Below are 21,722 nucleotides of genomic sequence, written 5' to 3'. Positions count from 1 at the left end.
TAGTTCCTGCCCTTAAGAACTTTATACAATCCAATGAAAGGGAACATAATAGATGGCTATAAACATAAGTATTGTGTTAGAAATCTTAGATGGCCTCAAAGGGACAACGAACCTATACTAGGCTTATCAGAGAAGGCTGAAAGAATGTGTAACTAATCTGGATCTTAGGGGAGAAATAGTAGTCAGTAGGAAAGGGAATGGAAGGATGTTCCAGGCAGGAAACATAACAAGGATGAGAGATAGGAGCATAGTAAATGCGCTGGGCAAGCTTGTTCGGAATGGCTAAAACACAGGGCTGGATCAGAGAATGGAGGGTGGCTGGCAATAGATGGGACTGGAGAGGTCGGCTGCTGTCAGGTCATATAGGGCATCATACGTGAAATCGTGGAAAGTAAGACTTCATATATGTAAGAGAGAACTGTGTTTAAGAAGATAAACACTTTTAGGGAGAAAAGTACTCAGGGTGCATTTTGAAGGAGGACATGGAAATGGGTACAGGGAAGGCAAATGGAGACCAGGATAATAAGTTAACAGGTCACTGTGGTAATACAAGCTAGAAGTGGTGAGAGGAAGCCAATGCAGTACAAGTCAGACCGAGAGGAGAGGAAACCATTCAGGATTTCTCAACCTCGGCACTAATGACATTTTAGGTTATTTTTGTTGTAAGGGGTTGTCCTCTGCATTGTAGGCTGTTTGGCAGCATCCTTGGCCTCTACCCATTAGATGGCTGTAACAGGCCGCCTTACAGTCCTGACAATCAAAAACCTCTCCAGACATTACCAGATGTCTCCTGTGGGCAAAACTACCTCCTGTTGGAATCCACAGATCTAGCATACCGGTATTAAAGCAATCCATGGAGTTGGGTGTGTAAAGAAGGTGAAAAGTGAGAGAATGGTCAAGTATCTACAGTGAAAAACTTGTGGGGAAAAAATATAGATGGGAAGTAATACCATGGGAGTGAATGAGATCACCCAGGGAGACTCTTGGGATGAGAAGAGCACCTGGCAGGAACTCGAGAGGGAACCAAGAGTTAAGGGTGTAGAGGATTATTAAATCACCATTCTAATTCAGCAATGAAAGGGATGATAAAAGAGGAACATGTAACACTACATCCTTTTAGTCAGTAATGATCTTGATATCTTCTATGACCCAAGTGCAAGCTATAAGTAAAAAGTGGGTGTGTGTGTGGCGGGGGCGGGGGGGTGGGGGAGGGAGATAGGGGGAAGGGGAGAATTAGGAAAATTTGCATGAGATGGTTACTTTTCTTATTACACAACCTTAAATTAAATGTATCATTTGCTGAATTTATTTCTCTCTATGCTTTCAGTATAAAACTAAACAAAATCAAAAACCCTCACAGTTCTATTAGGGTGAATGAATATCTCGAAACGCAGGGCTGAATTGGAAAATCCATCATGCATTTATTAGCAGTGTTGTTTCACTACCTTGTCATCAATGTTCAGAAACAGTGCTGCAATTGAAGGCTCAAGGGAAATGCAGAAGCCTTATGTACAGAGATATTCTTTAGCTTTTGATTAGGTTCACCAGTGATAATTCTTGGAGAAAATAAAATGTCATGAAGCAATGAACAGAAAGAGCTTTATGGGATAGAAAGCAAATCCAATAACAGGAAATACTATCACTTTTGGCACGAAGGTCAGATGAAATGGGAAGATCATTTCCTACCGGGTGACAAGATTCCCAGAGTCACAAAGCTTAATTGCTTACAAGGCCAATTTATAGCGAGAAGTCTTAGACTTGAGCAACAGCTACCTGTCAAAAAGGAACTAGGTATTGGAAAGAAGGCCAGGTGCTTGGGGTAAATAACTGATTACCTGGATGTAAGTTAGATCCCCTTGAGGGAAACACTAACTCTTCGGGCCAACCATGGATCTGGAAGGCCCACTCCCTCACAATGCGGTCTAACTACCAAACAGCTCTCACACACTGCACTTCTGCCTGTGCACTGAAAGACAAACCAAAAAAGTTCTTCGAATAATTTCTCCATCGTACTCATTTGTCAGAGGGGACCTTTGCCATTTTTCTTAGCAACACAGGACCCTGCCCACAGGTTCTATAGGGAGCCCTGGACTGACTGCCTCTCCAGTTCCTGCCTCTCTGTCAACCATCTCTCTCCTCCCTATGCCAACATTGGGGAAGGAGTTAGCAAATGGATCTAATTACCACAGTGGTTTGAGGCTTCTCAGCTTTTTTCCCTGCCAGCTGTAAAGATGTCCTCAGACAGAGCATCGCATTCAGAACTGCTGTCAAACTTTCACTTTAATGGGCACTTAAATTTAATGTCAAGCTGATGCCTGTGGAAGACCTTGATTAAATTTGCAAACAGTAGACTCTAACCAAACCAGAACTTGAGAGCTGCCTTGTTTTGCCTTTCAAGCTTAAATTCCAGAAGTTTTTTCTTCCTTGCAAGGCATTACAAAGTTTGCCTGCAAAGACCCTGAGTATCAGTAAGACAGCCAAGTGTAACAAGCAAAAACATTCTGAATGCTTTTAGAGAGAGAAGAAATCCCTCAGCTTATTAAAATTCGATATGAATTAAAGATCCTTCCCATTGCTTTATTTTGCTCCCTCTCACTCAAAATCTGTAACTGTTCACTTTTATGACTCTATAGTATTATAAGCAGCCCTAAAAAAGTTTACTTAAAATCTTCCTGGTGATCTTTTATGCACATTGCAATTAGGAGTTTCATACTCTATAGGCAGAGTAAGAAACATTATGGAGAAACAACATGAAATATGATAAGATCTTTACTAAAATGTCATTAGTTTCAGCCAGCTACACATTTCCAACCTCGTCTCTTTCCTCAGCTGTTTCTTCTTTGGCCTCTCCTCCTTGAAGAGGTCATAACCAACTAGAAGCTAAAAGACCTGCAAGACTCATATTCTTTTTTATTGGCTCCTGTTTTGAAAAGAGGCTGCTGGCTTTTGATTTTTCCTTTTTGGTTCTCCCTACATCATCTGATTCAAACAGATCTGTTTTCAAAGAAAACAAATCAAAATTGTCAAGACCTGTGAAGCATGAGAAATAAATTGCTTTTTCCAACTCCAGGAAACACCAGAAAGACATTAATTTCTGTCGTCTTCTATAAACCTCTAACTCCTCTAATCTACAGACTTCACAATATATTTATATATTCTTCTGTATAATACATGATGGGAGATCAAGCCTCATTACAAAGAAACTGAACTTGTAATGCAACTAATATTTAAACCAGTGTTGTTTTGGACTAGAAACATATAAAACATTCAAGTTAGGATGGTAAATTCTTGGGACTGCCAGTATGAAATGAGTCGGCTAACGCACACACACTGTGCTGTTAATGGCTGTGTCCTTTGGCAGGTGGGAGCTCAGGCTTCATAAGGAAAGGTGAACGTGAGGCAGTGGGAAAAGATAGCCTTGCAAAATGTTGCCAGATATGAAATATCCTGTCATAAGATTTCCCATTGAACTACAGCAGCGAGACTGCTTCTAATATTTCCCCTCTTTTTAACACAACAGAGACCTACATAGATTCTGTGCCCGGCTTTCTAAAGCTAACTTAAATCTGTGGTTAAAACAGCCCTGTGCAGCACTTCTTGTTAACATTTAAAAAACAAAACAAAAAAGGACTCCTGATTCTGCAGTTCATGGATAAAGTGGTAGGCAATCATCAGATTCCTGGTGAGAACTATAAATGATAAAAAGAATAGCAGATGGTTTCTGAAGGGAGGAATTTATAGGGGTAATTTGTAATGGAATAATACTGTTTTCTGAACTAGGTAATAATAATTCACAAAGACAAGTAAAGGTTCAGATGGTATCTCGTTAAATTATACATGACAGACTATTCCAAGACATCTTTGCTCAGCAGCTTAAAATACAAACCTGATCAGCTGACATGCTTAGGTTCCGACATCTGATCCTTTTTCAATCCTTTTCATGTTTCTGCCATTTTCCAAGGGATTTAAAAAGTGCTTCTCACAGTCCAGTTTTTTGAGTTAGTGTTCTCTTTTCCATGTAGTTAGTATCTGATTCAAGAAGATAAAAGTACCTTTCTTCACCAGGAAAAAGGGACTGAAATAGACATATTTTTACATAATCTAAGGCAATAGGTGAGGAAAGAGTACATTTCAACCTGGGTCCCTCTTCTTAGAGCCACAATCTCTGAGTGAGCAGAGACCACAGGGAGGAAATGTGTTAGTTAAGGGCCTCCCACAAGGCACTGCTCTGCATAAAGTGCAGGGCCTGCTTCCCATAGGCAGAGAGCAGGTCATGACTCTATATGTGATCTCAACCCCAGTGCTGGCAGAATAGTCATTACTGAGCTTAATAAATTTACTAAACCTATTTGGCAACTCATAGCATCCACAGAAGCAATAAGGTGTGGAAGTTGGAGGGTGCGATGAAGAAACACTTCAGACTTTCCTTACAACCTCTTGTTTTAATAATTATCTGTTCTTTCTGAACTCAGCCCCAGAATGAATGGGAAATGAGGAGTTACCATCATTTTACATAACAGAACACTTCTATTTGTTAATTATATAGCTGACTACAAAGTCTGGTTCTCTTAATTCCTGAATCACAATTCATTTCAATAGAGTTTACTGCACTCACGGGACAAAAGTTCTCCATGCTGGTGTAGAATTACCACAAAAGGCCAATTCAAGAAAAAGTTTAAAATCTTCATTGGTTATCGATCGTGTTGGATATCCCAAAATAACACTTTAAGAATGAAGGCAATGTCTAATCTGTTATTACATAATATGACTCTTGCAATTATACACAGACACGCTCATGTACACATTGATATTTATTAACAAAAATCCAAAAAAAAAAAAAAGGTTTAGCTCAAAATTATAATGAAGGTTAAAATAAGTTGTTTTTAGTTGTATTGTTTCTAAGGGACTGTAACCAGTACACAAAGATGTTTTATCTCCTAAAACAGGACTTACATCACACTATTAAAGTGTTAGATTTCAAGAAGAATTATTTCTCTTCCCTGCTGTTAAAGCAAAATATGGTGGAGATCTTTATTTTTACCTGCAAACCTGCTTGAGACATAGATGGATTGGAGTAGGGTGGGTGGAGGGAAAAGTTAAACAAAAGGTTAAAAAAGAAATGTAGGATATGAAAGCTAGTGAGGAAAAAAGGGTCACGGACTGCCTAAGAATCAATCACTGAAGTAATCTTCCAGTCCCTCCATATCCATTTCCACAGAGGAGTTGAGAGAGGCCAGAGCAGAGGAGGCATCCTTGGTTTTCTGGACACTTGGTTTGGGCTGAGGAGTCTCTGGTTGGATGGGTTCCTTCTTCATATCTTTACCACCATTTAGAATCCTTTGGCTCTCCACAAAGAATTGATTAGGATGATTCAATGAAAAGCCACAATCATCCACCTGTACAGGGAAGTAAATGTATATAACATTAATACGTAGCTAAAGTATAAATAAAAGGGCTTCACACACTGTCCCAGATCTCATTCAAAAATCTATTTAATACCTGAAACATGGATCCTAGTAGTTCCCATTCATAACATTCAATCTGCTACTTACATCTCATTCAGAGGCAGCTTCAACCACTGCCTCAACAATGACTCCTGCATTTACACTTACAGCCAACACTTGGCTCCAGCTCCCTATCCGTCCAGTCCCGTATCCAACTCCTACTCAACATCTTGGGTGGCTGAAAGGCAGTTGCAAGCAAAATGCCTGGCACACTGTCAGTCAATAAATATTTGTTGTTAAAAAAGGAAGAATGGTCTTTAAACATTCCAGAATCAGAGGAAATGAGTACAGACATGGTCCTCAATACCATTCATATGTTAGAGCTGATTTATAAATCTGGCATAGGTTATCCCATTTAGTATAATACAAATTCTGAAAAAGCAACCTAATTTAATGTTATTTTTTTCATGCCAATCTTGGCCTTTCTCTGCTCTTTCTTTGTATAGAAAATCTTTTCATAATATCATTGTGGCTTAATGAAAACGTGACCAGGTTCACTGTTTTATGCTATTTCTTTTTTCAAATACTATCGCTCAACTTGAGATTAAATTATGAATATCATTTCTAATTACCCATTACTCTGTGTTTACTAAAGACCTACTCAGTGAGCCTTTGAGAGGTTAGCAATACTTTAATCGAAGATTCAGTAAACACTACTTCCCCTACATTTTTATTCTAAAATTTACTAATGGTGAACAAAATATATTTTAATAGATAATTATTATTTAATGACTATTATGATGCAAGACATTCTAAGTGGCATAAACACACACTCATCTGTGTGCATGCGCTCGTGTGTGTGCGCGCACGCATACACACACACATATGTATGTATGTATGTATGTATGTATATACAGTTAACTTCCACAGGAGCCCTCGGAAGGTAGGTTATCAATATTTCCTAGTTCTTCAGATGAGGCATCTGTGAAAGGGAGAGATTAAGGAACTTGCCCAACAACACACAATGACAGGGCCAGAGATGGGATATCAATCGGCAGAGTTCATGCTCAATGTGCAGCTGCCTTGTTCTTGTGCCGACGTCAATATTTTTATATTGTATTCATTCTAAAACTTATAAACATTTACTAACTCCTAATGTTTGATGTTGAGGGAGGGGGGTGCCATAGAAGCCAGATAACATGTACAATGAATTTTCTCCTGAGTGTGAACCTCCTTCATGATTTTTTTTCTTCACGTTTAACCAGTGGATCAGACTGAGCTGATCACTCATAATACAGCCTAATTCAAATCCCTGCCCTTCCTTGCCTTCTGCAGTTGGAGTTGACAACAAAAAGAATACCATTTTGCTCAAGTTATTTTGCTGATTTTTGTTGGTTAAGGGGTATTTTCATTTATTTTTTATAAACTGAGAAATTATACTTCTTTTGGTCATCTATCTTATATTTATCAACCTTTTTATGTCTCTCTTCATACTGAAGTGATTTGTATACAGTAGACGTCTAATAAATATTTAGTAAGTCGGGCCCAGAACTAACCAGTGTATGCCAGTCATGCATTTGACATATTGATTGAAGACTTAATATGTGTAAGTTCATGTTATGAGCTAGTATAGTAGTTTTCAGCATATAAAAATGTATCTCAGGAAAAAATAAAGAAATGTATTTGACTAAGACTAACTCTAAAGAATTTCCAGCCTAGTAAGTCATATATTTGAAAACCTCTACCAAGAATGAAGTGATAGGGGTCACAGATGAAGGCCTATCATACTCCACATGAGAGAGAAATTCTGGCTGGGGAGATCAAGGAAGGCTTTGTGAAGGAAGTGGTATATGAGTTGAGTCTGGAAAGATGGAGAAAGTAAAAAGCTGAAAATGAAGTCAAGCGCAATGTAAGCAGCAGGACCACATGAGCAAGGTAAAGAGGCGACATCCCAGGAAAGGAAGTAGTTCAGGTGGCCTGGTGTGAAAGGCATATAAAAGGGAGTAATGGCAAATTAGGCTGGAAAGACAGGCTGGGGCCAGACTTTGGAGAGCCTTGAAAACCAGGCTAAGTAGTCCAGACCTAATTCTGTAGGCAACAGGGACTTATTTAAAATCTGTAAGAAGGGACATAATGTGATTAGAGCTATGGGTAATCTTATGGTAGGTTAAAATGGGTTAGTGGGGGGTTGAAGGACTTGCTGTCACGATCCAGAATGAACCCTCTTAACAGGTGGGTCAATAAGTAGAAACAAGGTCTTGTAATACTAATCCCAAAACTATACTCAACAAAAGCCTTGCCCTTACATCAAAAGATTAGCAAGTAAATGATATTTCAATACTTTAAAATATGATGTTTAAGGAATGTACTTATTTTTTCTGAATTGCAATTTTCATTAATATCCTTACTAACCAATTAAAACGGTGCCAAGGGTCTTGAAATGAGGACCTGTCCCATGTTTCTGTGTAATGTTATGTTTTTCAGTTTTCTCAGGTTTACAATTGCCCTTTCTTAATTCATTTTGTTAATAAATTCACTTTACTGAAGTTGCTTGATAGCATAATGAACCCTTTGCAGTCCGAACCATTCTGGACACTGGCTACCAGCTACTCTCGACGCTACTTTGCGGCAGAAACATGAATTTACAGACCCTCGTATTATTTAGTATAATTTTGGAACCAAATAACGTATTGTAATGATATTGGACTTATATGAATTGGGTGACATCGAGGAATGTATATGTGCAAAAAAACAATTTTATTGTTTATAATTTTGTACAGTATGATAAGTTTCTAATTGTTATTACTAACTGACAAGATATTTACCAAAATAGCTTTCACCAAACAATTTATTAAGAAAAGAATCACTTTTCCGATTTTCTCACTCATTAGATCTATGTGCACTGCTCGAAGCTTCAAACCAAAATGAGTTCAGCTTTGAAAATCTTTTCCTCCAGATGTAGACTTGTTTATTTGTAATTATATATCTCACTATACAGTGCGCACTATGTTCGAAAACCGACCTTTCTTCTAACTCCCCTTATCGCTCTTTTCAAGTGGCGTCGCGAAGTGCTCGGACCGTCGTGAGCACGCATCTCACGTTCTCGTCCGACACAAAACCCGCTGACATTTCTTGTATATATCTTAGTAATTTTACGATATTTTGATTTAATTTCTTGTGCCATTTCAAGATAAAACTTCAGGGAAACATGCATGTCTCAAAAAGTTGCGTTGAAATAACTCAATTCCCCGTAATCACTAATAAACTGCAATGTCCCCTGAGAGGGGACATCCCAGTGATATGCTAGAATTCCGATGTCCCCTGAGAGGGGACAGCGGAGTGCAAAGGGTGAAATTATGAAGCGTTTCCTTCTGTTTACTGCATTGTATTTTCATCTAGGTTGGTTTTTGTTTTGTTTTTTTGTCTTTTGAGTGTTTCTTTGACTTTTACTTTTGGCTGAAGTGTACAGCAGTCCTCAAGTCATTTCATTATAACACTGCTGAGATCCATAGGAACCTAACTCGTGTTTATAAGTAGACTGTGATAAAATTGGTTTCACTTAAATTTATAGGGTGTTTTGTTTAAAGTCACAGAACCTATTGATAACATTATGTGAAGACCTATTATGTATGGTTGACAATTTCCTTTCATCTTGCTCAGGAAAATAAAGACTTTTTTGGGGATGGAAGGTGAGGAGCATAAACCAAACAGAATGAAACAGATTTTAATCTAAATCACATTAGAAAAAAGAATAAAGGAAGTTACCACAATTTCACTTTTTATGAGTCAATAGATGTTTCCTTTACTCTTCATTGAAAACAAAACAAAAATACTCTGTTTCATTCTGGATTTGGGAATAGTGAGAGTTTTCGCACTTTTGCCTGCTGTGAACCTAGTGTGTCTTTCCTTGCCTTTTTTCTTGTTTGGCTGCTATCTGTGATGTTTTTCCTTTGTGGCTGATAATTTATTATTATGTTTTATGCATTTTTTAGGTATTGGGAGAGGAAATTCTATAATTCATTTTCATTCTGCCATATTAGCTTAAAATTCCCAAATAATTGTAAAGGATCTGAAACAAGAGCAGTGTAACTGAAGTCTAGAAGGAGGACTCTGTAGGCTACATTATAAAATTTGGATTTCATCTTAAAGGCCATCAGGAAGCCTCTTAAAATTTTTAAAAAGCAAGGTACAGAAATTACCAGATTCCTCCACTTAAAGTTCACTCTAGCAGCTGTGCGGAGGAGAAAGAACAGGAATGATGCATGTGTGCTAGATGCTGGGAAATGAGTTAGGAAGCTACTTCAGTGGTCCAAGTGAGAGATGATGGTGGCTTCTAGCTCAGGATTCTAACTGATATTCGTAACAATGACCCTGAGTTATTATTAAAAATCTTAATTGTACTTGGTATATCTGTTTAAAATGGTAGGAAAATATGTGATAGATTTTAACAAGATATCTGTAGAGATTTATATGGTTGGAAAAACATTATGCTTAGCTGTTTGGAAAATAAGTACCCAAAAACACTCCACCTAAAGGAGTCTATTTCTAAAGACATGTTTTCTATTAAAAGTCAGATTAATCTGCCCAAGGCTTAATGTTGTCATTACACATGGAGTATGCTGAAAGGAAAAAAGGTACACTGCAGTCTAAAACACTGCTCCCTAAAAGCACTGAGGAAAACAGCTCTCAAACAGGCCATCTACTGACATCTACTAAGTGAATCTCCCTCAAACTCTTGCTTGGAATCCACACTTTTGCACACGGTGACCTTCACACAAACATAGTCTTATATTTCTGCCACAGGAAACGTAGATTTTGAAGGCATGGAAGCAATATTGTTTTACCTATGGGATGTTTGGGTTTTAATCAAGAGGTTTTGCATTGACAGCTTATAATGAGGCAGCTGGTATTACCAAAAAAGCCATATGGAACGATCACAGTGCTGCTGTAAATGGTATCAATTAACTGGTTTATTTTCAGAACTTTTATTAAAGTGAGTTTGATTATAGAAGCCTCAGGAAAATAAACAGCGGGTGCTTTTTTTTTTTTTTTTTTTTTGAGGATGGGGAAGAGGCAGGCAGAATGGCAGAAATCTAACAATAAAAATTCTATTGTTAAATTGAATTAGAAAAAGTAAGTGAAGATATTCACAACTAAAAATCTATACTGAGACATCCAGTGAACATAAATAGCCTTTTTATTTCATTGATTTATATGTGGTTTAAGTTAGACTTTCTATATGTGGGAGGATTTAGACACATTCTTTTCAATATCTTTATTAATTTAAGGCATTTTTTTAAAACATATTTTATTGATTTTTGACAGAGAGGAAGGGAGAGAGATAGAGAGCTAGAAACGTCGATGAGAGAGAAACATCGACCAGCTGCCTCCTGCACAAACCCACCGGTGATGTGCCCGCAACCAACGTACATGCCCTTGACCGGAATCGAACCCGGGACCCTTCAGTCCGCAGACCGACGCTCTACCACTGAGCCAAACCGGTTTCGGCAATTTAAGGCATGTTTTAAAAATTGACAATAGTAATAATATTCTTGTAGGAATAATCAATAGGAGAGATACTACAAAAGCAATTGAGAACTAAAAAAAAATAGTGAATGTCACAAAGTCAATGTTTAAATTTAACTTGCATCTTATTAAAAAAAGAAAGAGGTTGAATAATAGAACTTAATTTGTGAAGGTTCTGAGGCCTCTTAATTAAAAGGGTCCGCAAATAATTAAAAACATACACAAAATTAAAATTCTCAATCTGAGCAAGCAAATTCAGGAATCCAGTCTTCACTGGTGCTGAAAATATCAAACATATATATGTGGCTTGTCTGGTGAAATTTCTATTCTGATAAAACCAATGAGATCCTGTTGTTTACATTTTATTGATACTCAGTCCTTTAAATTTTACAAAAAAATTTTATTAAATTTTTCAATTACAGTTGGCATTTAATATTACTAAATTAAGTTATGAAATGATCATCCAGATAATTCCAGTACATACATAGTTGTTGTATTTTAAATTCTGTAGCTATTTTGTAACTCCCAATTTATACTTCTTAATCCCTTCACTTTTTTCACTCCCCTTCTCAACTCCCCTCCTATCTGGTAACCATCAGTTTGTTCTCTGTATCTGAGTTTGTTCTTATTTTGTTTAATTTGCTTTTTAGAATCCACATGTAAATGAAATCATATGGCATGTGTCTGTCACTGACCTATTTCGCTTTGCATAATACTTGCTCGGTCCATCCATGTTATTCTTTTTTGGGTTGAGTAATATTCCATGGTAGATATGTATCACCTCTTCTTTAGCCATTCATCTACCAATGAACACAAGTTGCTTCTATATATTATAAATAATGCTGATATCTTTTCAAACTGGTGTTTAGTTTTTTTTTCAGATACTCTGAAGTGGAATTGTTGAGTCATATGGTAGCTCTATTTTTAATTTTTGAGGATCTTCCATATTGATTTCCAATTTACAGTACTACCAACACTGCATAAGGATTCCCTTTTCTCCACATCCTGGCCAACACTTCTTTGATCTGTGGTTGGTTGATGCTTGAGCTGAGCTTGGAGGTGCTTGAGAGAGGTTATTCTGTGAACCAAGGATGGCTGCCACTAGTGTCAGGCTCGGGACCCTTTGGTGGGCACCACAATGTAAGTTGAGGCCAGCTGCCACTTGTGCCTGGTTAGTGGCCATTTACTTGAGGCTACATTCCAAGGCAAGATTGGCCGCTTCTTATGCCAGGCTTGGGGCTACCTGACAGGAGTTACTGAGATCTTGCCACATGTGCTGATGTTGGCATAGCTTAGCAAGAGGTACAGGGCATGCTGAGGCCAGCTGCTGCTTGAATGCAGTTTGTAGACCTTTGAGAGATCTTTAGGAATATCCACAGCACAAGCCAAGGCAGGATGTTTGTGTGGAGGAGCCGCTGGAACAGGTGGAGGCCTGGCAGACTCGTGGGGTGGGGCAGGGTCTCGGTATCTCCAGAGACACTTCCACAAAGGAAGAATGGTGCCTACCAGCACTCCTGTCCCTGGAGAGAGTTGTTCTTGAGCCCTGCCCCTCCAGTTAGGTCTTCTATGTATTTGCCTGGTGCTTTTTGAGCTGCTGCCTCTTTGCTGGAGCCCAGAGCAAGTGAGTTTATGAGCAAGTCTGTGCATGGGCTCTTTAAGACCTGCATTGCCTAAGACTCCAGGAACTCTCCATCTCACCAGGATGCAATCCCCACTGGTTTTCACAGCCAGATTCATTTTCCCGACACTGGAGCTCTAGGCTGAGGAACCCTGTGTGGGACCCCATACTCCTCAGGGGGAACCTCCACAACTGAGATATCCCTACCAGTTCTCACTCACCACACCATATATGTGGGACCTGTCCATTCCACATCTCCATCCTGCTACCAGCTTCTTTGTATCTTTAGTTTTAGGACTTCTGTTCAGGTAGTCATTAGGAGGTTCTCAATGATAGTTGTCTATGATTCAGTTCTAATTATGATAATTGTCTATAATTCAGTTCTAACTCTGCTGTGGTTGTGGAAGGAAATGAGCACATTTCCTACTCTACCACCTTGACTAAAAGCCTCTAAATTATTATTATTTTAAAATACTAATGATATTTTTAACATTTAGGTATAATAGAATGAGGGCTAGACCCATATCAGACCGGATTTCTAGCTCCTGATCTCCATTAACCAGATTTGTTACCCTGGGCAAGTCATGTATAAGTGCTGGATCTCAGTTTTGCTTTAATGTAAGCTATGATGATTGGCTCATGAATCTAAAAAGGAAAATGCTAATGATTTCAACAGTAGTTATTACAAATCCAGTACCAGATACTGTAGAATAGCACAGTCCTGGTTAGGCTCATAAGTGCTAGACGAGTTACTCAATAGCTTGTTTCAAATCCAAGTTCCATCCCCTATAAGCACTATGATTGCATACACGTTGTTTAGTACTTAAGTGTGGATCAAAATAGCTAATGTATCCAAAGTACTCTGGGCTGGGCCTGGCATGCATTAAGGGTTCTATAGATGTTGGCTGATGTCATTATTATTATTATTTCCATCATCATTAGTAATATTATAGGATACATTTTCCTATGAAATATTTTATCAAAAAATTCTGCAGTTCTATAACCACAATGAAAAAATTTCATAAAAAACTAATTTTAAAAAATATTGTGAAACTTAGCATAGCCTGGTAGCTAATGATGAATTCAATAAATACACCTTTTGAAAGAAGTTATGGATCCCTCCCTTTGTATCCTAGAATGCTTGATGTACTGACAGAAGCAATGTTTCTATAGGTGCATTGATCTCCAAGTCCATTCTTGGATGTCTATATTAGGTTAGGAAGCCATGACCAGTATTAGTATTTGAAGCTTCACTTTTTTATTTATTTTTTATGCTCTGAGTTTGCAACCCTCTTTTTACACCTTTCAGAACCTACTATAGCAGGACTTTCTTATACTAAAGAGGCTGGCATTGAGAGAAACCAAACACTTCACTGACTCCCTTGAAGTTAAGGGTCTACCATGTAACCTAGGTTCTTCATGCAGATAAATACAAGACTTGGGTAGTAGCTTAGATAAACATGAGGTGGCAGCAAGTAAAAGGATCACATTTTCTGCAGGGAAGACGGTGAAAGCCTTAGGTTCCTCGGGACAGCTGTGGCAATAAGTTCTAGATCTACTCCAGAGGTTGGCTGAAGCCTGTGGGTCAAATCTTGTCAGCTGTTTTTGTAAACAACGTTCTACTGGAACACAGCCATGTCTGTTCATTTACATACTGTCTATGGCTGTACAGCATACACAGCAGAGCTGGGACAGAGACCATATGGACTGTAATGCCTACAATTCTTACAATCTGGCACTTTACAAAAGTTTCCCAACTCTTGGTCTCATCTCTAGATGTGGAGTGGTGGGTGACAGCTGTAATAGAGTAAGGTTTGCTCATGGTGTAGCTCCTCCTAGTAACAACATTCTTGGTTCTGGAGCATCTAAGCTTAACTCTCCCGCCTTTCTATAAATTTCATAATCCCCCCTCTGCCCCCCCAGTAATGTGTAATAAATTCCTTTCTGCTAAAAATGGCGGGAGTGGTTTCTATTGCTGCATCTAAAACCCCTGAATGAAGCAAAGAGTAACAAAAGACAAAGAATTAGGCTTATAAAGTTTAAAAATATACTTACATTATGTGTTATCTCAAAATACTTCTGACAGGCTACCTGGTAATGTGTCCCTTTTACTAAATCCAAAATCTAAAATGAATGGGAAGGAGAGGAAAAAGAATTAGAAATTCAGTTTCTTCTGAATCACTGTAGCTCATGGTTGTTGGCCATCTTCATTCCAGACAGGAAACACATTAAATCATGCAGCGTGTGTACTTCTTCTGCAGCCTAGACACTGAGATAACATTGACATTACACAGTACTGTTTAGGTCAGCATTAAACCACAGACAAGAGATAGTAAGTGATCTTTCTGATCTACTAACTGTGAATTTCAGTAACTTGACCTTGACAACAAGATGAAAATATTCTGGTATTATGACTTTGACAGTTATTATCAGATCATCATATTGCAACATCTAAAATTGTAGATAAAAATATGGTAATCTAAATGGTTGCAGCATGAAGCAATCAAGTATAGTATTTAGCTTTTTATTTTCCACATTACCAGTTTAGATAGATACAGCTGTGTGCCCATCAGGAAAATTTCATGAAAACCCTTTGGGTGAGTATCTGTGGGGAGGGAATGCTTTTACCTTCAATCAGATTTGTCCTTTTTTGAAATGAAGTTATTTCTAGTAAAGCTCAGCAGAATATGAGAGTGAATGGTCTATTCTGAACACCTATTAGGAACATCATCCTATCTTTTGTAAATACAATTTGCTTTGCAAGTCTACTTCATGTAATCTCCTCAGAATGGTGCAAACTCCCATTCTTATCAGCAGAGTGCAATGCCAGTTGAAATTAGTAAAGTTTCACCACTTCCTCCACCAAATAAAAAATATGTATATTGGGCCAGTTTATCAAACACCAAGAAATACTGGAATTAAGAGACAGCTTCAAATGAGGAGAAATATCATTCTGGAGAAATGTGAATTTCTATCCCTTTTCAAAAGGCTGACTTTTCTATGACAAAAAGGAATGCACATCAAGTCTCAAATTCCTGCTGTCGTCATTATTGAATATAGCTTATATCTTTTGACAAATTACAGTTGCAGAATGGTCATCATACAACCCTGACAAGAGTGTACTTAAAAAATTGTTTTTCTCTGAGTGTCTTATAGATTACATTTCTGAATTCCAGGTCATCTTGTAATTAAATCCCATATGAAATGTCAACCAATCACAGCACCCAGGATCCTGTATGTCTGCCTACCTGACCTACCCACATTTTGTGATTAGAGCAAAATGAAAAATAAAATGAATGACTATGGATTTTGAAAAGTCACAAAGTTTTCCAAATAATTCTAACATTCTGAGCTCACTTTATCCAATGTTTTTACACATAGGTAATTCAAATTGAACTTGTAATTGTTTATTGGCAAACATTAATGACACCAATACATATATGAATTTCTGTGAATTAAAATTTTGGAGAAGCAAAGACACAGCATAAAGTTAAATTGAAATGATTGCACAAATTACCTGAAAAGGAAAGGACTTCACAGAAATAAGCACATAGCTCTGTGGTATATGTTACTTTTATATAAAAACAAAACAATGACTCCAACATCATATATTTCTGTACTTATACACGTACAATATAATCTACATTGGGAAGCATGCTATAAATATTTAAAAGAAATATCAATAAAAATATCAGTTGGGTAATATACAAATATGTAAAGTTATTAAGGAAAACTGATATATAAGCCATTACATGTGAGAAAAGCAGATTTACGTGTCTTGAAATTTTGATTAATCACATATTAATCACAATTACCACACCCCACTCAGAGTAGGTTCTTCATTAACAAATACGTCGTTTACTTTGCCTCTTTTGATGATCTTTCCAAGATGAATTTTTCTTGCAAATCCACAAATAAGTTATCTAACAATCTATCCTTAGATAACTTCACTGATCATGTCACAGCATATTTGAGTGGATAACAGTTCCTGTACATATGTAAAGGTACAGTGGATGAAAATGAGGGTTTCAAAGAAAGATACGTTTAGGCCCAATGAGAGGAGCTAGAGTACACTAAGTAATGAAGACATGGAGACATTAATGAGCTAATAGGAGAAATTCAAAAGAAGGACTGCTCTGAGGTGACCAGGTGTTATGGGTAGGTATTATCTGTATTTTAGAGATGAAGAAATATATCCTCTTAAAAATAGGGGGGTCTGTTTATCCAGCGAGGGCCATTTATTAAAGAATTAAAAATTTAAAAAAATCATATGCAGCCTGGCCAGAGTGCTGAGTGGTTGAGCATTGACCTATGAACGAATGGGTCACAGTTTAATTCCCCGTCAGGGCACATGCCCAGTTGCAGCCTCAGAATATGCAGGAGGCAGCCAGTCAGTCAATGATTCTCTCTCATTGATGTTTCTCTCCCTCCCTCTCCTCTCCCTTCCTGTCTGAAAAAAAAAAAAAAAAAAAAAATCATATGCAACTTAATGACCCTGTTTTCCTTAAGAACATAAAATACATGTTTTAAAACTAAGGTAGAAAATGTGCAACATTACTCAAAAGAATTCAACAACTAATAAAAAAAATAAGTATTCTGATTTCACATTATAATCTACTAGAGGCCCAGTGCACGAAATTCATGCACTGGGGTGATGGCTGGACCCACAACTAATTGCATTTCACCTGCCTTGACTAAGCCTGGTGCTGGTGGGTGTCACAGTGTGGTCATTCGGAAGGTCATCTGGCTGTCCTGACTAATTAGTGTATTACGCTTTTATTATTATAGATATCACAAGAGATATAGAAAAAGAGAAGGGTCTTAGACCAATGAATGAAGTTTGGCTTCTCTCTGAGTCAAATGGGGAGCTACTGTATGCAGTGTTCTAAGCACAGGAGTAGCATTCACTGACTTCCATTTTTAACAGGAATATGCTTCCTTCAGTATTATGCACAGACTACAAGAGTAAAGGAAACAGTTAATTACAGAAACCCAGGGAATAAATGATGGAGGCTGGGGTCAGAATGATAACAGTTGTGGTGCTGAGAAGTGGATTTGGAGATGGAAGCATTTCCTACTTAATGACCATAAACCATTTTTTTTAAAACTAGCTTTTCTACATGAAGATGCTCAACAGATACCTGATCCCCAATGTTTTGGAATAAGGCATTACCTGTCATTTAGTCCCTCCTCTTCCAGACTGATTCCTAAATAGAACTAACTAGTTTTAAAACTCAGTAAAATAATGTGTCATCCTATATAATAAAAGGCTAATATGCAAATCAACTGAATGGTGAAATGACTGGTCGCTATGATGCGAAATGACTGGTCGGTATGACGCTCACTGACCACCAGGGGAGCAGACACTCAACGCAGGAGCTGCCCCCTGGTGGTCAGTGTGCTCCCACAGGGAGATCGCTGCTCAGCCAGAAGCCGGGTGGGTGGCGAGCGCAGCGATGGTGGTGGGAGTCTCTCCACTGCAGCACTAAGGAACCTTCGGGAGATGTCCACCTGCCGGTTTAGGCCCCCCTACCTCAGTGCACGAATGTTGTCACTGAGCCTCTAGTGTAAATTAAATGTAAAAGACCAAAAATTGCATTTACTAGTCACTAAGCAATATGATTAACAGATGCTTCTTAAGCAGTTATATATGAGCATGACACCCCTTATGTCACCAGCATTTTAGATGCATATTCCTTCTGCTGATTTCAGAATTTTCACATTTATACATGGAATATAACTTGAGGCTCTTTCTGCTCCTTATTTTCTTTTTCTTTCTTTTTCTTTTTTAAAAAAATATATTTTATTGATTTTTTACAGAGAGGAGAGAGGGATAGAGAGCTAGAAACGTTGATGAGAGAGAAACATCGGCCAGCTGCCTCTTGCACACCCCCTACAGGGGATGTGCCCGCAACCAATGTACATGCCCTTGACCGGAATCGAACCTGGGACCTTTCAGTCCATAGACTGACGCTCTACCACTGAGCCAAACCGGTTTCGGCAGCTCCTTATTTTCTTATCTTTTTCTGATACAAACATCACTGACAAATACTAGACTAAGGTATTCTACAGGCATGTCTATTTTGAGGGTAGCGCTGGTGTACTCTGCTGCCAGGTTGGATGACTCCAGGAAGGGAATGCCAACCTAAAATCAAAGGATAGGAAAGGATTCTAATAAAGTGACTAACCAAGATTTATTTCTTTGCCGGGGAAGAACAAAGAACAAATAAGGTGATATTTTCCTCACTTGATTAGTGATAGATCATCGCTAGCTGATAAACATGTGATACAATACACTGGTGGGAATGCTATATTTATATTTACCCACACACATACATAAAATAGAAATATAAATTGCATTTATAATTTTGAGCCACGCTTCCTTCTTTCTTCCTATTCTAATATTCCCTGCCATCTGCAAATTCCTCTCTGTCTCAGTTCCTGCCAGTGAGGACCAGATGATGCCCTGGCAGCTGCATGTGGCTGGCAGTAGAATGCAGCCACCTGCTAGTCCTTGGCTTCTCGGAGTCTGGTTCTGTACAGCTAGGTGTGCCCTGCTCACAATTAGACATGCAGTTACTCTGTCTCTAATTCAAGGTTATAGTCTGTCTTATTTAAAAGTTATAATAAGCTTGTTTCCTTTTGGGGGGGCATTTACATTTATTCTATTTTCTTTATTGATTAAGGTATTACATATGTGTCCTTATCTCTCCATTGTCCCCCCAGCCCCCTTCCCCCACTTATGCCCTCACCCCCCTGTTGTCTGTGTCCATTGGTTAGGCTTATAAGCATACACACAAGTCCTTTGGTTGATCTTTACCCCCATCCTCCTCTATCTTCCCTCTGAGGTTTGATGGTCTGATAGATGCTTCTCTGTCTCTGGATCTGTTTTTTCTCACTAGTTTATGTTGTTCATTATTTTCTATAAATGAGTGAGGTCACGTGATATTTATCTTTCTCTGACTGGCTTGTAAGCTTGTTTCTTCCTAAAAAGCACAACCTTTCAAATGTAGACCATATCGATTCCCCCCCCCACTTCATTTCTAACCTTCCTTATTTCAAAGATGGGAGAAAATGTGAGAGACATGCCAAGTCTGGAACACTTGAAAACACATTACTTTGCTTCTGTTTCTCACACACTCAGCATAGTTTATCCGGTGCTGCCTTACAACTCTGCTGTGACCTTGCTGTGACCTTCATTTGTTGGCAGATCAGGGGCAAGTTTCCTTCTCTTGAAGATAAACTTTCATTCGCCTCAAACATTACATGCCCAAAACTTTTCTGACACATTCTTCATTGTCTATAAACAGTTATCTCGCTGAATTGATTCTGCCTCCAAATCCCTTTAAAACCTATCTTTTACTCTCCAGTGTTCAGACTCTCATCATTCTCTTATCACAAAGATTCTCAATTTAGTCTTTCCTTACTCAAGACAGCTTCCAAACTGCTGCCATAGTAACTTTTCTAAAAACTGAATCCTGGCAGTGCTGGCTCCCCCTGGAGGAGGGGGCTCCCCACAGTGGGTGGGGCACCAACTCTTCAAAGGGCCATCCTCCTGTGGCCACGGGATCCTTGCACCCAGACCAGCTTCTCCCACAGTCTCCTCAGCTTACAAAACCCCTAAAGTGAGCTTTCTAGTCTTATGCATTGTTTGATTTGGTTTAATCCATAATTATCTCAATTTCTTTATGGCAAGACTTAATTGGGCTGGAATTTCTCAACTAATTTGTCCCCAGAAGCTGTTTTCATACATCGCCCAGGACGAGGGTTCCTCAAGACACACCCTGCCAACCTCACCTAAACAGGCTCGCCTCCCGAAGTCTGGCTCTTTCCCCTTATTTTGTCTAGTTTCCTCTCACCACACCAACTTGTCTGTCTCCTCCCGCTGGAATGTCAGCTCCATGAAGAGGGGTCTTGTTAGTGTCCTTCATCACTGTACTCCCAGTATCCGGAGCAGTGACTGCAGGAAGTGAGCATCCAATTGTTATTTGTTGATGCTGAGTGAGTGCTATTCCCTTTGTGCGGTAAGCCTCACTTCCCTCTATTGGAGGAAACTCCTACTCAACTTTCAAACCCAATTCCAAGTTCACTTCCTACAAGAAACATCACCCATGTCACACCCCCACCCCCAACAAATCTTTTTCCTCTGAATCTACAACTAGCACCTAGAATATATTTTTATTAAAGTAATTATCATACCTGACTATAGTTAATTATGCCTTTTTTACCCCACTAGGCTAAAAACCCTAAAACAGTGTTTTGATCGTCTCTTTCCTTCCGACGTGAACATACGGAAAGCTCGGTGACATGTTGAGTGCTCGGTAAATGTTTACTGGGTGATAACGTAAATGTCTCTCCTCGCCAGAGCAGCCTCGGCTTCAATCAGTCTTAGAACACTTTTATTAGAAACTCTGCAATTAGACAGTTGCTCTTCATTTCTTTTCCTTTTTTTGATGTAGCACCACAGAGTGGAAAAATCCCAAACTTAGCTCTTTCACAGGGCTTTGAAAGGGCTTGCTGACGCAAAAGTGCAGACCCCCTGCCCCGCTCTCCCGCCAAGGGCTGGCCTCTAGCTGACACAATAGCAGTGGAGGTGTGGGGTGACAGCCTAGAGAAGACCAAATGGGCTGAAGGAACATTCCCACCTGAGTGGCTGGTGCTCACTGTGGCTAAACCCAGCAGTAAAAACCACAGATGTACAACCTCCCCACACCCTTGCCCCCAATTCTCCCCCACACACTGCAGCAGAGCCAGGAGAGGCAGCTGGGACACCTCCCATACTGAGGACAGCTCAGCGGGCAGCCTCTGATTACAGGAAAGCAGCACCAGGAACTCATAGGCCCAGAGCCCTGCGGCCCACCAACCCACATGGGGGTGGTGCCCTGAGACGAAGACAACCAGTCACAGAGTAGACACCCACCTCCTTGGGGAAAAGGGGGCACTTTCCACAGCTAGGACAACACAGCCCCACTGAAACCCTGGACGTCCCAGTAGTGCAGATGAAACAAAAACTTGTGCTATCACATTATCTACTGGAAAACAAAAGACCTCTACTTATCAACCTGCTAAATTGTCAACACCAAAACAAGTACCTAAATGATTTCAATTCCCAAATACCCAGGCAGAGAAATATC

The 21,722-nt window shown here is 39.0% G+C and overlaps 1 protein-coding gene across 4 annotated transcripts in view; it reads right to left on the bottom strand.

Annotated features, from left to right (window-relative positions):
- Positions 1-4,798: 4,798 nt before the first annotated feature.
- The window catches only part of PRIM2 (DNA primase subunit 2), a 271,748-nt gene continuing 254,824 nt past the window's right edge, over positions 4,799-21,722 (bottom strand). For all 4 annotated transcript variants that reach the window (XM_084889130.1, XM_084889131.1, XM_084889129.1 and 1 more), the window contains exons 13-14: positions 14,644-14,712; positions 4,799-5,396 (exon numbers count right to left, since the gene is read on the bottom strand). In XM_084889130.1, the coding sequence (XP_084745256.1) occupies positions 5,172-5,396; positions 14,644-14,712 (294 nt within the window). In that variant the 3' untranslated portion in view covers positions 4,799-5,171. The remainder of the gene's footprint in view (positions 5,397-14,643; positions 14,713-21,722) is intronic.

Source organism: Pipistrellus hanaki (genome assembly GCF_964339955.1).
Source record: "Pipistrellus hanaki genome assembly, chromosome: 7".
In the NCBI taxonomy this organism is placed as follows: Eukaryota; Metazoa; Chordata; class Mammalia; order Chiroptera; family Vespertilionidae; genus Pipistrellus; species Pipistrellus hanaki.
The sequence above is the reverse complement of the archived record's forward strand: the minus strand, read 5'-3'. Positions and strand labels throughout refer to the sequence as shown.